The sequence below is a fragment of the Callithrix jacchus genome, chromosome 13 (genome assembly GCF_049354715.1).
Source record: "Callithrix jacchus isolate 240 chromosome 13, calJac240_pri, whole genome shotgun sequence".
In the NCBI taxonomy this organism is placed as follows: Eukaryota; Metazoa; Chordata; class Mammalia; order Primates; family Cebidae; genus Callithrix; species Callithrix jacchus.
Genome location: NC_133514.1, coordinates 102,887,768 through 102,902,259, shown reverse-complemented (window position 1 = coordinate 102,902,259; position 14,492 = coordinate 102,887,768). Strand labels below are relative to the sequence as shown.

The 14,492-nt window shown below is 41.7% G+C and overlaps 1 protein-coding gene across 1 annotated transcript; it reads right to left on the bottom strand.

The window, feature by feature from the left end:
* Positions 1 to 9,932: 9,932 nt before the first annotated feature.
* On the bottom strand, positions 9,933 to 14,447 carry PMAIP1 (phorbol-12-myristate-13-acetate-induced protein 1). The gene is made up of 2 exons (XM_002757290.6): positions 14,196 to 14,447; positions 9,933 to 11,588 (listed from the first exon to the last, which is right to left on the bottom strand). Exons 1-2 carry the CDS (start codon positions 14,251 to 14,253, stop codon positions 11,482 to 11,484), a joined length of 165 nt encoding a protein of 54 aa, XP_002757336.1. The 5' UTR covers positions 14,254 to 14,447; the 3' UTR covers positions 9,933 to 11,481.
* Positions 14,448 to 14,492: the final 45 nt, after the last annotated feature.

The following is a 14,492-nucleotide window of genomic DNA, read 5'->3' as shown; positions in this document are numbered from 1 at the left end:
ACTTGAGCCCAGGAAGTCAAGGCTGCAATGAGTCATGATCATAACACTGCACTCCACCTTGGGTAACAGAGTGAGACTCTATGTCAGAAAAATGAATAAATAAACATAAAATTTTAAAAACTTAGCCAGGCATGGCAGCATACATCTGTGGTCTCTGCTACTTAGGAGACTAAGTTAAGACTATCCTTAAGTCCAATAGGTCAAGGCTGCAGTGAGCTATGATTGTACCACTAAACCCCAACCTGGGTGAAAAAGCAAGACCCTGTTTCTAAAAAAAAAACAACTCCATAATCCCCAACGCCTACTTTTCACACCCTATGTGGTCCCTTTTCCTCAAGTATAGGTCTGACCTAGTGATTTGTTTCTAAGAAATAGAATAGAATGAAAGGGATGAGAGGTCACTTTCATGATTAGATTATACATGACTGACTTCATCTTGTTTGCACTTTCTCTCTCTGGTTCTTCTTAAATGTTTCTTTTGAGGAAGCAAGCTGGAGAGTCCTCAGTAGCAAAAAAATAGAGGCTGGCCTCTTGACAACTGACAGCTAGGAACTGAGGCCTTCAGGCAACAACAATGTCAAAATCAAGGCCTTCCAACAACAGCAAGAGAGCTTAGAATGGATCCTTCTCCATTGAGCCTTCAGTTGAGACCACAGCCCTAGCCAACAACTTGATTGCAGCTTTGTCAAACTCTGAAGGAGAAGATCCAGCTAATCCATGCCGAGAATCTTGATCCACAGAAACTATGAGGCAATAAATGCATGCTGTTCTAAGCTGCTAAATTTCAGAGTAATTTGTTACAGTAATATGTAACTAAAACAATCATTTCGGGCAATCTCTATTCCATGAAGACTTCAGTCCCTCCTGCCAGACTCAAGCACACACACACACGTTTTGTGAGCCTCTTCAGAGCTTCCACAGTGCTTTCTGCTCACCTATCACTGTACTTAAAGGCTTATAATTAAGCCCTTAATTAATTTTTGAATTGTTGTTCTCACTAGACTTTGAGACATTTGAGGCTGTGGTATTTCCTCCTGGTTATTCTGTCTCAGTATCTCTAGTGTCAAATAGTTCTTGGCACATCTGGACAAAAATTATTTTATGGATGATTCAATGAATGAGTGAACAAATGGATATAGTCATTTTGCTAAGTGAAGCAGAGGGAAAATAAATTAGATCTATGGACCTATAGGAACATATAATCTAGTTGAAGAGGCAGACAAAAACCTATTATGCCTATAATTGTATTGCACGAGTCTTTTTTTTCAAATGGAAAAAGGGTGGTGTTTTCTGATGAATTAATAAATGTGTGTTTCTTGAAGACAGAGCATGTGGGAACCTCCTATTAAAAAGTAATCTTTCTGGCTGGTGGCTTACGCCAATAATCCCAGAACTTTGGGAGGTGGAGGCGGACGGATCACCCGAGGTCAGGAGTTCGAGACCAGCCTGACCAACATGGAGAAACTTTGCCTCTACTAAAAATACAAAATTAGCCAGGCATGGTAGTGCATGCCTGTAGTCCCAGCTACTCTGGAGGCTGAGGCAGGAGAATCACTTGTACCTGGGAGGCAGAGGTTGCAGTGAACCAAAATCATGCATTGCATTCTAGCCTGGGCAACAAGAGCAAAGCTCCATCTCAAAACAACAAAAAAAGTAACCTTCGTGAAACCAAAGGATTTCATCATACAACCACCCATTTGTCCCTGCCAGGTCCCTAGTACTTGTCCAAAATGAATCAACAGTGACGTAAGGATCATGAAAAGAAAAATGTGCTATGGGAATCTAAAAGATAGAACGGCTTTTCTGTTCTGAACAATCTGAAAAGACTTCTCAGAGCAAATAGAGTTTGACATGGATCTTAAAGGCTAACAGAGCTTTGATTAGCAAAAGTGAGAAAAGAGAAATCCAGAGTTGACAAAAAGCATAAACAAATCCTAGAAAGAGAAGGAATCTAGCAGAGAAACAGAGGTTGGGGGAGGGGAGAGAAGCCAGATAAAAGATGAAAATTGGAAATAAATTAGCTTAAAGAGGGCACATAAGGTCATTACTCTTAGATAACATGATTGAAAGATGAACCTTGTGAAACTGACATTTAAGGAAAAAAAGGAACTTGCTAAGTAGAGTTCAGAGGACCTGAGGTGCATGGAGACATGTGCCAATCACTTCACATGAGTTTGAAGGAGAAGACGGCACTGAGAGGTTTAGCATGATGCAATGTAAAAAGAGGCCTTTGGATGTGGCAATTAGACCACTAGTGACATTTAGGAAAACAGTAACTGTGGGGAAAAAATGGAGATGGAAGACAGATTACAACATGGTAAAAGTACAGCATATTTGAGAAAGTCAAGCAACTCGTTTTTGGAGAAGAAGTCCCAGTAATAACTTGATAGACCTGCTCATTCATTCATTCACTAGTGGTTTTGACAATAAATTAACTCATCTAATTGTGAGGAAAACACTTTCCTTTACTTGAAATAAAAAGTTACTGATATTACCTGACTTTTTTTTTCTTATTTTGAGACAGTCTTGCTCTGTTGCCCAGGCTGGAGTGTGGTGGCACACTCTCTGCTCACTGCAGCCTAGACCTCCTGGACTCAGGCCATCCTCTGGCCTCAACTCCCAGAGTAGCTGGGGCTGCAGGCACACACCACCGTGCCAGCTAGTTATTTTTAATTTTTGTTTTTTGTAAAGACAAGGTTTCCTGCTGTCGCCCAGACTGGTCTCAAACTCCTGGGCTCTAGCAATCTCCCCATCTAGGCCTCTCAAAGTGCTGGGATTACAGCAGTAAGCCACAGCACCCAGCCACTGCTTCTGTTTCCTAATGAATACTTTCTTGGCTTATAACCATGAGTTCTGAACCACTTGCAGATATTTCATCTGGCTGTGTTCATCTGTCTTCTCGACTGTAAAGTCTGTAAATCAGGAGGAATGTCTTTATCTCTTCACTCATTATGTACTTATTCCAACAACTATGATAACATTTGGCTTTTGTAAACTCTAATCCTACAAAGTAGTTTTTTTAGCCATTTACTAGGGCTTATAAACAGTCATGCCCTGGGCTGAGAACTTTGCCTCCATGGTATCTTTTACCCTAGTGACCCTTGTGATAGGCGAGGAATTATGATTATATCCTTCTCACAAATTAGTCAAAAGTGGTGGATAAAAGTAAGTGGGGGCCGGGTGCAGTGGCTCATGCTTGTATCCCAGCACTTTGGGAAGCCGAGGTAGGTGGATCACTTGAAGTCAGGAGTTTGAAACCAGTCTGGCCAATGCGGTGGCCCCATCCCTACTTAAAACACAAAAATTAGCCAGGTGTGCTGGCATGCACCTGTAATCCCAGCTACTGGGGAGGCCGAGACACAAGAATCGCTTGAACCCCAGAGTCTAGAGGTTGCAGTGAGCTGAGATTGCGCCACTGCACTTCATCCTGGGTAACAGAGCAAGACCTTGTCTCAAAAAAAAGTGGGATATAGCTACTTAGATGTAGATTCTTAGGATTATTATATCCGCTAAAGTTTCTCATGGAATCACATTACAACTTTATAAGCGTGACTTGCGTGATTTTCCTGGAAGTCAGAGCATTTCCAGGACATTGTACTTTCAGTTTTATTTTATTTATATTACATTTTATTCTTTTTTGAGATGCAGTCTTGCTCTGTCACCCACGCTGAAGTGCAATGGCACGTTCTTGGCCCACTGCAGCCTCTGCCTCCCGGGTTCCAGTCGTTCTCCTGCCTTAGCCTCCTGAGTAGCTGGGACTACAGATGCCTTTTTTTGTATTTTTGTATTTTTAGTAGAGACTTGGTTTCACCATGTTGGTCAGGCTGGTCTCAGACTCCTGACTCAGCTTCCCAAAGTTCTGGCATGAGCCACTGCACTGAGCCTGTTTTTATTTTTATTTTATTTTATTTATTTATTTTTAAATTTTTGAGACCGAGTCTCACTCTGTCTGTCACCCAGGCTGAAGAACAGAGGCTCCGTCTCTGTTCACTGCAACCTCTGCTTCCCAGGTTCAATCAATTCTGGTGCCTCAGCCTACCAAGTAGCTGAGATTAAAGGTGAGTGCCACCGTGCCTGGCTAATTTTTGTATTTTAGTAAAGACAAGGTTTCGCCACGCTGCCCAGGCTGGTCTTGAACTCCTGGCCTCTAGTGACTCTTCTGCCTTGGCCTTTCAAAATAATGGGATTTCAGGGAACTGGATCAAGGAACTTTCAGTTTTAAAACCATGACAGTCAGAGGCAAGTCAGTACCAAAGAAATTTCCATATTCATTAAGGATTCAACAATAAGATGCTTTCATAAAGACAAGGGCCAATATCTATGGCCTCCCACAATATTTTTAATGAAAAAAATTCCAGTGTGACTATAAGATAACTTGGGCTGAAACTTACAGCATAGTATGTTTTAAGCAGATACATACACTTTTTAATTTAGCCAACTTATTCTAAAAATAGTATGGTTGGCAAGTAACACACTGATGCCTTGTTACTGCCCTTCACCCTTGTTTACGTTAATTTAAAGTCCTAAAAAGAACCCCAGATTTCTTAGACTAGGTGCTTTCCAAGACTCCAGGAAAGGTCTTTGAATGCCAGGGTAGCTCAGGAGTCACTGATAAGTTATTAGCACGACTTCCTTATATTCCTCCATAATGACATTTTGAAAGCTAAAGTTTTCCTCGTGACTTGCTAATTCTCAGAATCCTGTCCATTTTAATATAACATCAGTCAAGATTTCAAAAGGGGCGAAGGAGCTGTTTTCTCACTTCAGAGCTGTATTGTATTGTGTCATTTTTATTCAGATAGGAAAAGGGGAGTGTTTTCCTGATGAATCAATAAATGCGTGTTTCTTAAAGAGAGCATTTGGGAATCTCTTACTAAAAATGCAAGCTTTGTGAAACCAGAGGATTTCACAATATAACCACCCGTTGATCTCTGACGGGTTCCCAACACTTGTCCAATATGAATCATCAAGAACATAGACTGGTTAATCTAGATGTTCTGAATTGCTTGATTTTTTTTTTTTTTTAAAGTGATAGCAACCGTTTTTTCTTCCTTCCTAACTGCTGCCTAGACTTGCTGAAATAGGGTAGATACTGCAGGGGATCCAAGAAGACACACCCATTGCTGTTTTGACAGGCTTCTTTTAATACCTTTCTTTCCATTTACAAATAGCTCCTGCAGGTCTATCTCAGTAGGTGCTGTTTTGGCTTCAGTTGAATAGTGTTTCTTTCAGAATTAATTCCATTCTCCTCCATCACAAAATCCCTCCGGAGGGGGGTGGGATGCCGCATTACTGTGCCTGACTGGCTCGCTCTACTTAGCTTCTTGGCATGACATGAGACAGTTTATAGGGCTAGTCTCATTTATTGCTGAAGATTGGAAAGCCCCTATACCGGATGAGTGCAAATGGGGGCTGCAATGGTCAGCCTTTTTTTTTTTGCGTTTCAGCTGGCTTAATCAACAGCCCTCCTCAGAACACCTAGAGGTGTAAACCTTGGTTTCAAGTAATGAGACGCTGGATGAACAAACTAGCGTTGTTCTGGGTTAGGGCTCTTGCCTCCAGCCCCACGCTGGGACGCAGTCGTGTTGTGGTAGCAAGAGAAAAGAATTTTTTGAGGTCAGGCAGGCACAAGTGCAGGCAGGGCGTGGTGGCTCATGCCTGTAATCCCAGTATTTTGGAAGGCTGAGGCGAGGGGATCACTTGAGGTCAGAAGTTCAAGACTGGCCTGGCCAACATGGCAAAACTCTGTCTCTACTAAAAATGCAAAAATTGGCTGGGTGTAGTGGTGTGAGCCTGTAATCCCAGCTGCTGTGGAGGCTGAGGCATGAGAATCGCTTGAACCCAGGAGGTGGAGGTTGCAGTGAGCTGAGATCATGCCACTGCACTCCAGCCTGGGCAACAGAGCAAGACTGTCTCAAACAAAAAAAGGCCCAAGTTTAAATCCTGTGACTTCTTGTTATTCGCCAATTGACTACTTTGGGACTTTGAGGACACTGCTAATTCTCTGAGGCTGCTTCCTTGACTATAAAATGAAAATGACTTTATTAATCCATCTGGTACGTACCAGATGGATTAATAAAGTTATGTTTCTAAAGTATTTGGCATGTGAGTAGTATTTATCTTGTGGAAGTTTTGTTCCTATATACGTACATATGTGTATACACACTAAGTATATATGAGTCATATGAGTATAGTCTGAAAGTAGCAGTGTTGCACCCCTGTGGATGCATGCGACTGACTCCCTAAAGGCAGCTGGGGTGTAACCTGTGTTTTCCAAATTAAAACATTTTTTATCTTCTCTCAGGGAGAGCGTTTCAAAATTCCCCTTTGAAAAAGTACTGTACCCAAATTTAGCCTTACCCCAGTCCAAAACCACTGGGCAGGAACTTTCCTTCCACTGCTTGAGAGTTGGTATTATGTAAATCAGGACATGAATTTTTATACGAATACATGCAAGGGGCTTTGGACAATTAAATAGTGTTCGTGAAACCTGTTGTATACCAGGTAAAAATAAACAGTTTACCATTACTAAGAGTCTGTAAATTCACAACAGATGGCCTCAGCCAGGCACAGTGGCTCACACCAGTAATCCTAGCACTTTGGGAGGCCGAGGTGGGTGGATCATTTTAGATGAGGAGTTCGAAACCAACCTGGCCAACATGGTGAAACCTCATCTCTATTAAAAATACAAAACTTAGCTGGGCGTGGTGGTGGGCGCCTGTAATTTCAGCTACTGAGGAGGCTGAGGCAGGAGAATTGCTTCAATGTAAGAGGTGGAGGTTGCAGTGAGTTGAGATCGCGCCACTGCACTCCAGCCTGAAGGATAGAGTAAGACTTTGTCTCAAAAAAATAAAATTAAAAAAAAAAAAAAACAGATGGCCTCGTCAAGGGAGAAACTGCCACTTCCCTCCAGTTCCACCACTGCCCTACCACCTTCCTTTGAAAGGTTTCATTTCAGTCTAACGAGCTTAATTGGGTAAGATCTTCCATAGCTTTGTAAGAAAGCTAATCTCTACCCCTTCCTCTGTCTTGTTGGGAACGTTCACTCATACTTACTGGACACTGACTATGAACCAGACACTGTTCATTTCATTCCTTTTGATTTTCTTCAATGATGCTTTGAAATAGATATATTTTAGACCAGTTTATAAGAAAACAGAGATCAAATATTTATCCAGAATCACACAACGTTGAAAAATGACAATTCTGAAGCCAGAGGCAATGACCATGACAATTGTGGGAGACAGACATAGTCATTTTGAAAACAGCTGAGTAAGGATGAGCAAATCTTGTAGGTTCTGCTGGAAATCATAGTGAGAGAGCAGAGAAGAACAATAAAGGACTTTTCCTAAAACACAAGAAGCATCAAGGAGTTATTTGCATATTCTATGTTGTTCTATTATCTTATTGCACAGTGTAAACCCAGGCTTCTTGCACTGGGCAATGTCTAATGGCAGAGAGCATAGAGTACATGGAATGTGTCGGGACAAGGGGTGGAAGAGTTAGGAGGTGCCCAGAGCATGTGGTTAATAACTTGCTAAATTAAAGAGTCCCAAATTCCCGTCTATAACTCTTACCAACTCTCTCACCTCTCTGGTGTTTTAAAGAATGGTATATTTGAAAGAAAAACGTAAGGGAATAAATCGTGAGTATGAATGTTTCACCCTGAATTGGCTAAACTGATTTCTGAAAGTTTTTAAAAGAGAAAGTAAAGTTAGCGCCTGGGCTGTATTGACAGATGTTTTGCTCTTTAACCATGACCTATTATTACTTGAGGAAATTCATGTGATTTCACAGCAGGGTGTGTCTATCAGGTGACCCTATCTATTTTCAGCTACATATAAGAAGAAATTCCGGCATGGGAAAACTGGCATGCATAGCAAAGTCTCATTTCCAAGAAAATACAAGTCCAAGAAGTTCCCACTCAACCTCCTCTAAGGTTTACAATCAATGTTTGGGAGAAGAATCCAGAACACAGAAATGTTGAGGGGTCCTTTCAAAATCCCACTCCCTGCTTCTTTTTTCAAACCCTTGACTTTTCCTCTTACTGTGTCTGAAATGAGCTCAGGAGTGGGAGCCAATAGACTTGGAACTATGGTGGGAGACCCTCTTCAGACTCTTTTGCCACCCCATTTTATGATCCAAGCTGCAGGCACCTTAAAGATGATGTGAGTATTGATTTCAGATGAACTCTGGCTCAGAAAGGTTGTCTTGCCCAAGGTCACACAGCTCATTCGTAATTTTGCCTTGACAGTCCAGCTTCAGGGTTCTAAAGGGGAACACTCCTTGTATCACATCACTCCCAGTCACGATTCTATTTTTAAGGTGTTGTTTCTCTTCCTGATCGATCGTCCCCTTTGACAAACATTTCAGGAGATTGATAGGATTTTCACCCTTTAGGTGGGTTCTGCTCAGTGACTGAGCAGAGGAAGTGGGGCAGGGAGGGGTTTGTAGAGTTATTGGAATAGATTCCAAAACCCAAATCACAGCACACAGTTCTTTAAACTGAAAAACAACGTATTCATGGATAGATGCGTTTTCTTTTATAATATAAGTGCAAGTTTAAAAGCTAGCAGTTCTTGACCGTCAACAGACACAATTAGAATTGTCTAAACATCTTGGAAATTTTTTTACATTAAAATATGATTCTCAAAAATCTATACATAAAATTGTAATATCTTAAGATTGTGAATCTGTGACTAAGTCTTCATGTATTACTCTTTATATATAAAAGAGCTTGAGGCACACTTTTTTTCCTTATTTGTTTTCTCGTGGTGGCAAGAATAAGGTGCAGTTTTAGCAAAATAGTTCTGGTATGCAAAGAGGCTTAGGGACAGGAGTTACTCTTCCAGTGATTCTCCAATTAAATCATCAGTTCGACCCCACCTTTTCTGAAGCCAAGCTCCCCCCAGCCCCACCACCTTTTTTCACAGACGAAAGCCTTTCCCTTCAGGCATTGTTATGTATCTTCTCCATAACCCCGAATCCTTCAGCTCTCTGGTTCTTCTTTTCATCTAGTAACTCCTCCTTCTTCCCCCACGTTTCCTATTTTAGGAAGGCAATTTACATTCCAAGATGTCAGCCGACTGTTTTTGAAGGCAGGGGTGGAGTGAAGATGTGGTTCCCAGATCGAAGCTAAAAATTAGGGCTATCTTTTAGTTCTCACACTCAAACCGGAAGGCCATTGAGTTGCACCTACTTTTGCACATGACTAACCTCAGATGAAGCAATCTTTGCTGCTTTAGGGCTGGAAGCAGAGGAAGAAGTGTGAGGTCATGGGGAGGGGGGTGGGTGTGAGGGGAAGGGGGCGTGGAATAAAAAAACCCTCACTGCAGCTCGCCAGACTGGGGAGCAGTCAAACTGACAGATCACAGAACACCTCTAATTAGATCATGAATCTCTATAGGCTGTCATCTCCACACCATGGGAGGCAGAGCGGGCGGATGACTTGAGGCTAGGAGTTCAAGACCAGCCTGGCCAACATGGTGAAATCCCTGTTCTCTACTAAAAATACAAAAATTAGCCCAGCCTGGTGGCACACGCATAGAACCCCAGCTACCAGAAAGGCTGAAGTACAAGATTCACTTGACCCTGGGGGGCAGAGGTTGCAGTGAGCCAAGATCGTGCCACTGCACTCCAGCCTGGGCAACAGAGCAAGGCTCTGTCTCAAAAGAAAAAAAAAAAAGACCTATGCCTCGTATTCATTTCCTATTTTTCAGTATTTCCCCTCCCAATTAAAGTGTTTAAGTCCCTTGACAGCAGAAATCATGCAAATTCCCCTACATTTTCTACTCGAACCAGTGGGAGGAGACAGTGCCGTCAGAAGGTCAGTGGATGTCTGCTGATGGAAATCAGTTAAAATACTTTGGCTTGATAATGAACACTTAGCAGCTTACAAGATGAAGAAGAAATGAACACACGGAAAAGAACAATGAAAGCTTTTAACAGTTTACTGCCACAGTATCAACTTTTATATGTGTACACACGTTTAAATACAAGTTAGACCATAAATACCCAGATGGTAAGATATCTGCTTCTAGGCTGAAAAAAAAATCTCTGCAACAAATAGACCATCTTAAGTAATACTGAAGAAAAGAGATGTGAGGTAATCTTCCATCTAAAGTGACTATAACCTATATTAAGACATTTTAACTAAAAATTCAAGTAGCCTTTGGAACTCAAAAATGTAACCTTAATATACATTTTCAAACTAAAAAATATTTTAATCATAAATAGGCAAAATAAATAAAATTATTTTTGCTGAAATAAAATCATATTATTTTTTATGTATTTGAGGACTGTATATAGACCAGATAAAAAATGAAACTTATTTGAGACTCTTCTAAGAATCTATATAATACTCGAATGCAAATTATCCATACAGATATCCATATAACTATGTAAGTATATGTAGACATATATATTCGCCAATGCATATGTGGAACTTTCATTCTAGATGAGAACAATCTGTTCCTCTTTTTAAAAAAAGCATATTCCAATTATGAAAACATTCTTACTTTGTATTAAAAGATCACTTTTTGTAGGATGCACATTAATGAGACAAGGAGCATTTTCCAAATTTTAGAAACTTCTTTAGAAACCTTCATTTCGCATCAAGTTACTGTGAATATTTGTTTTACTAAGTTTTAATTACATCAATTAAAAATCAACTTCATTTTTCTTTTTATTATCCCTAGTTATACAAAATCCCCGTGTTGTTTTATTATATTGAATGTTCAGTCTACCAATATACTGGCCCCAAGTAACCTCCTATACTTCTATCCAATTTTTTTGAAATTATTTTCCAGTTTTCCATAGTTTCCAACAGGAACACATTGAATGATCATCTCAACAGAAGCAATACAATTTGAGTCAAAGGAAACAAATTCTTTTACATTGTGTAGTGACCTAAGAAATCGACATTCACTATGACATTTCAGTGTTCTCAGAATGAATTTTTTTCCTTATAACAAGGTAATATGTATAAACCAAATCATATACATTGTGCTGAGTTGGCACTGAAAAGCAAAATACCAAAAACAGCAATAACAACAAAGCACTCAACTGTTTCTTCCCAGCCACCAAGTCTAACCATGGGCCATCCCCCTTTCCACTAGGCCAGCAGTAATCTTCAACAAAAACACTAGAACAATTATCTAAGTAAAAAGGAAATGTATCAATCTTTACTTCCCTATTTCCAAGGGTCTCTCGTTCTTGCTTTAAAATAAACAAGTGGTTTTATAACACTCTCATATCCCAACAAATGATAATCTGGGAAATTGCCAACAGAAATTCATTTTTGATGCATTCCATCTTCCGTTTCCAAGGGCACTCGTGAAAGCTTCTTCACATTCCTCTCAATTACAATTCAGTCTTCAAATTGCAATCTTCAAAATGCAATCTCCAAACTGATAAAATGAGCACCTCCTGAGAAAACTTCTCTTTTGAAGAAGTCCCCTCATGCCAGTTTCTTTTATGCAGTCAGGTTCCTGAGCAGAAGAGTTTGGATATCAGATTCAGAAGTTTCTGCCGGAAATTCAGTTTGTCTCCAAATCTCCTGAGTTGAGTGGCACACTCGACTTCAAGGTCTGAGAAGGAAAGCAAAACACGGACATCAACATTGATGATATTACCAACTGTAACCAGTAAGACCTAATATGCCCATACTAGTGACAAACTGAGTAACCCAGGAAGCATTTCTCTTAACTTCGGCTTTATGTGCACCTGTTTTCCAAATGTGACAAACACACACACACATTGTGACTCACCAACAGCAATCCATAAAATAAAATAAAGACATTTACTTTGAATTATTTTTAAATACATCCTGGATGAGGCAAGTGTTACCTTTACCTTCAAATATGGCAAATACTACAAAGAGTAACATTAGTCATTTTACCAGCCTCAGATGATGTCATCTTCTTAGCCTTCATTTAAGGTTGTCTGGGGAACAGAAGTCAAGTTCTGTGTGGATTTCAAGTAGGATTTGGTTTTCAAATGGCAATAATTTACAACTTAGGTTACACTCTCATTATATAGGCAAATCTAAATGTATTCTTTTTCTCACTGAAAAACTCTGATATTTTCTCATAGAAGACTCATAAAATCGTATTCTAAAATTGTCTACATTCTCTAAAATAATTTAAATATTTCTATTTTAATGTAAGCCCACTTCTTCCTACAACCCCATTCTGTACCAATCCATTGCCTTTATGGACATGAGAGGAGCAGTAAACAAGTAATGTTTAATTCACATGTTTCCTACTTTTTGGAATTGAGTTATTCTAAATGAATATTAAGAAAAATAATGCCTATAATTTCCAAGTACACTTTGTTCAGTAAGTGCAATTAACACTATACTGACTATAATATCACACCTATACTGACGATAATTTCAATTTTTCTTAACTATTTCAAAGAGCAGCTTGAGGTCTTTTGGGTCTACTTCATGATTATATACATGAAAAATCATGATTACAAATTAAAATATGGCCTATTTTATAATCGACCCCGAAAAGACCACATTTAGGCTCAAAATAAATAACTGTAAGTACATAGTAAAGCAAAATTTTAAACCTACATTTCAACTAATTTCTCTCTACAAGAGCTGAGTGAAATCCTTCCTAACCCCTACACCAAGAGACCTAATAAATCTCATTAGACGTTATTCTTTATGGGCTACAAGATCAAACATTTTGTGAAGTTTTGTGTTGTTGTTCTTGCTGCTGTTTGAGAGGGAGTCTCTCTCTGTCGCCCATACAGTGGCGCAATCTCAGCTCATTGTAACCTCCACTTCTCGCGTTCAAGAGATTCTCCTTCCTCAGCCCCTCGAGTAGCTGGGATTACAGGCGCGTGCCACCACGCCTGGCTAATTTTTTGTATTTTTAGTAGAGATGGGGTTTCACTGTGTTACTCAGGATGGTCTTGATCTCCTACCCTCGCGATCCGCCCGCCTCAGACTCCCAAAGTGTTGGGATTACAGGCGTCAGCCACGGCACCCGGCCTATATAAGAAGTATTTACATAGACATGTTGTCGACAGAGATTGAGATACATTAATACACAGTTCTAAAAGAAAAACCAATACCATTCAGCACCCAACATTGGAAGCCCTGTATCCGTCTCACCAAAAAAGTAGAAAAAAAGGCAGAAAATAGTTCCCAGTTGTTTCCTTAACTTTTAAAAATCGCAGTTACCTATAAACATATTAGTATCAAATCAAGTTTAAGAGGGACTTTGTGCTGCTTCTTGTTCTTGGAAATTAAGTCAAACCACAAAGTGCTATGCACAGGTCAGATCCTTCGGCAAGAAAACATGGTCAGAATTCTTGGACATCACAAAACGTAGACAAAGCTTTTTCCGTCTTACACAAGAGGCAGAGACAGCAGCCTGTTACCAACTTAGGCATGGGCACATTTGCAATGCACCACTTCCTTTGCACGCCCCACGAACTCTATAAAATGAAAGTAACTTAAAAAGTGGGGGGGGGGGCGGGTCGGGGGCGTCTAATCGTCTGATGCAACAGCAGTACGGCCCCAGAGATTGTGGGTCCGGGGCAGAACCATGGGTTCTCTGATTAGATTTATAAAAAGGATGGGACCCGGGGCTGGTGGGGGGCTGGCCTGAAAAGTATGAATGGGGGCGGGGAGTGGAAATGGATGAATGAAAAAAGGGAGGGATCAACACCTATTCTCCTATCCCACAATACCGATTATTTAAAGGTTATTAGAATTTCTAAGCTCCGAACACAGGGTCCCTTGTGGGGCCGTCTCTGGAAGCGCCAGGAGTCCAGGCGGTCCCCGGAGCCCTCTCCTGCCCCTTCTGCGGCGACAATGACTTTCTCCTAGAGGCAGCCTCATACACTTGCACTTGTTTTCCTCGTGACCCCGGGGAAGGGCAAGTGGGGAGGAGGAAAGAGAGGAGGCCAGGAGCTTTTTGCCGCTGGTGAGACGCAGCTACATCCCAATCCCAAATAGGGCTCGGCTTCTCGTCGTCCCAGTGAGGCTGGGGAAAACCCCTGTAGAACTTCCTGGAGGCGCCCCTAAGGCTGGCGCGCGGGCACAGACCTGGCCCGACCTTGGGCCCCCGACAGTGTGTGCCCGAGCCCAGACGGGCGGAGCCCGCCCCGACCGATACCTCGACCCCGGACCCGACCCCGCCCGGCCTGAGTCCCCGCGGGCCCCAGCGGGTCGGTACCTGCTGGAGCCCGCGCGGGGCTCGGTTGCGCGCTCTTGCGCGCCTTCTTCCCAGGCATCTCTGCCGGTGCCGCAGCCCACTCAGCTGCGGAGCCTGGGAGCCTCAGCCTCCGCCCGGGGCACCTCGGACGTCCGCAGGACGCGAGCCGCACAGAACAGACCCGCAGGCTGGGGTAGCGGGATCTGATGGCGGGATCGGGTGGCCGGACGCGCGGAGCTGACGAGCGAACTCCGTGAGTGCCAGGGAACTTGTGAGGTCCCAGCGCCAGAGACCGTGCTTTTGTTCCCGCGGGGGACT

Coding starts and splice junctions, on each gene's coding strand:
- PMAIP1 (XM_002757290.6), bottom strand. CDS start 14,253: ATGCCTGGGAAGAAGGCGCGCAAGAGCGCGCAACCGAGCCCCGCGCGG. Junction 11,589..14,195: donor CCCCGCGCGGGCTCCAGCAG/GTACCGACCCGC, acceptor TTTCCTTCTCAG/ACCTTGAAGTCGAGTGTGCC.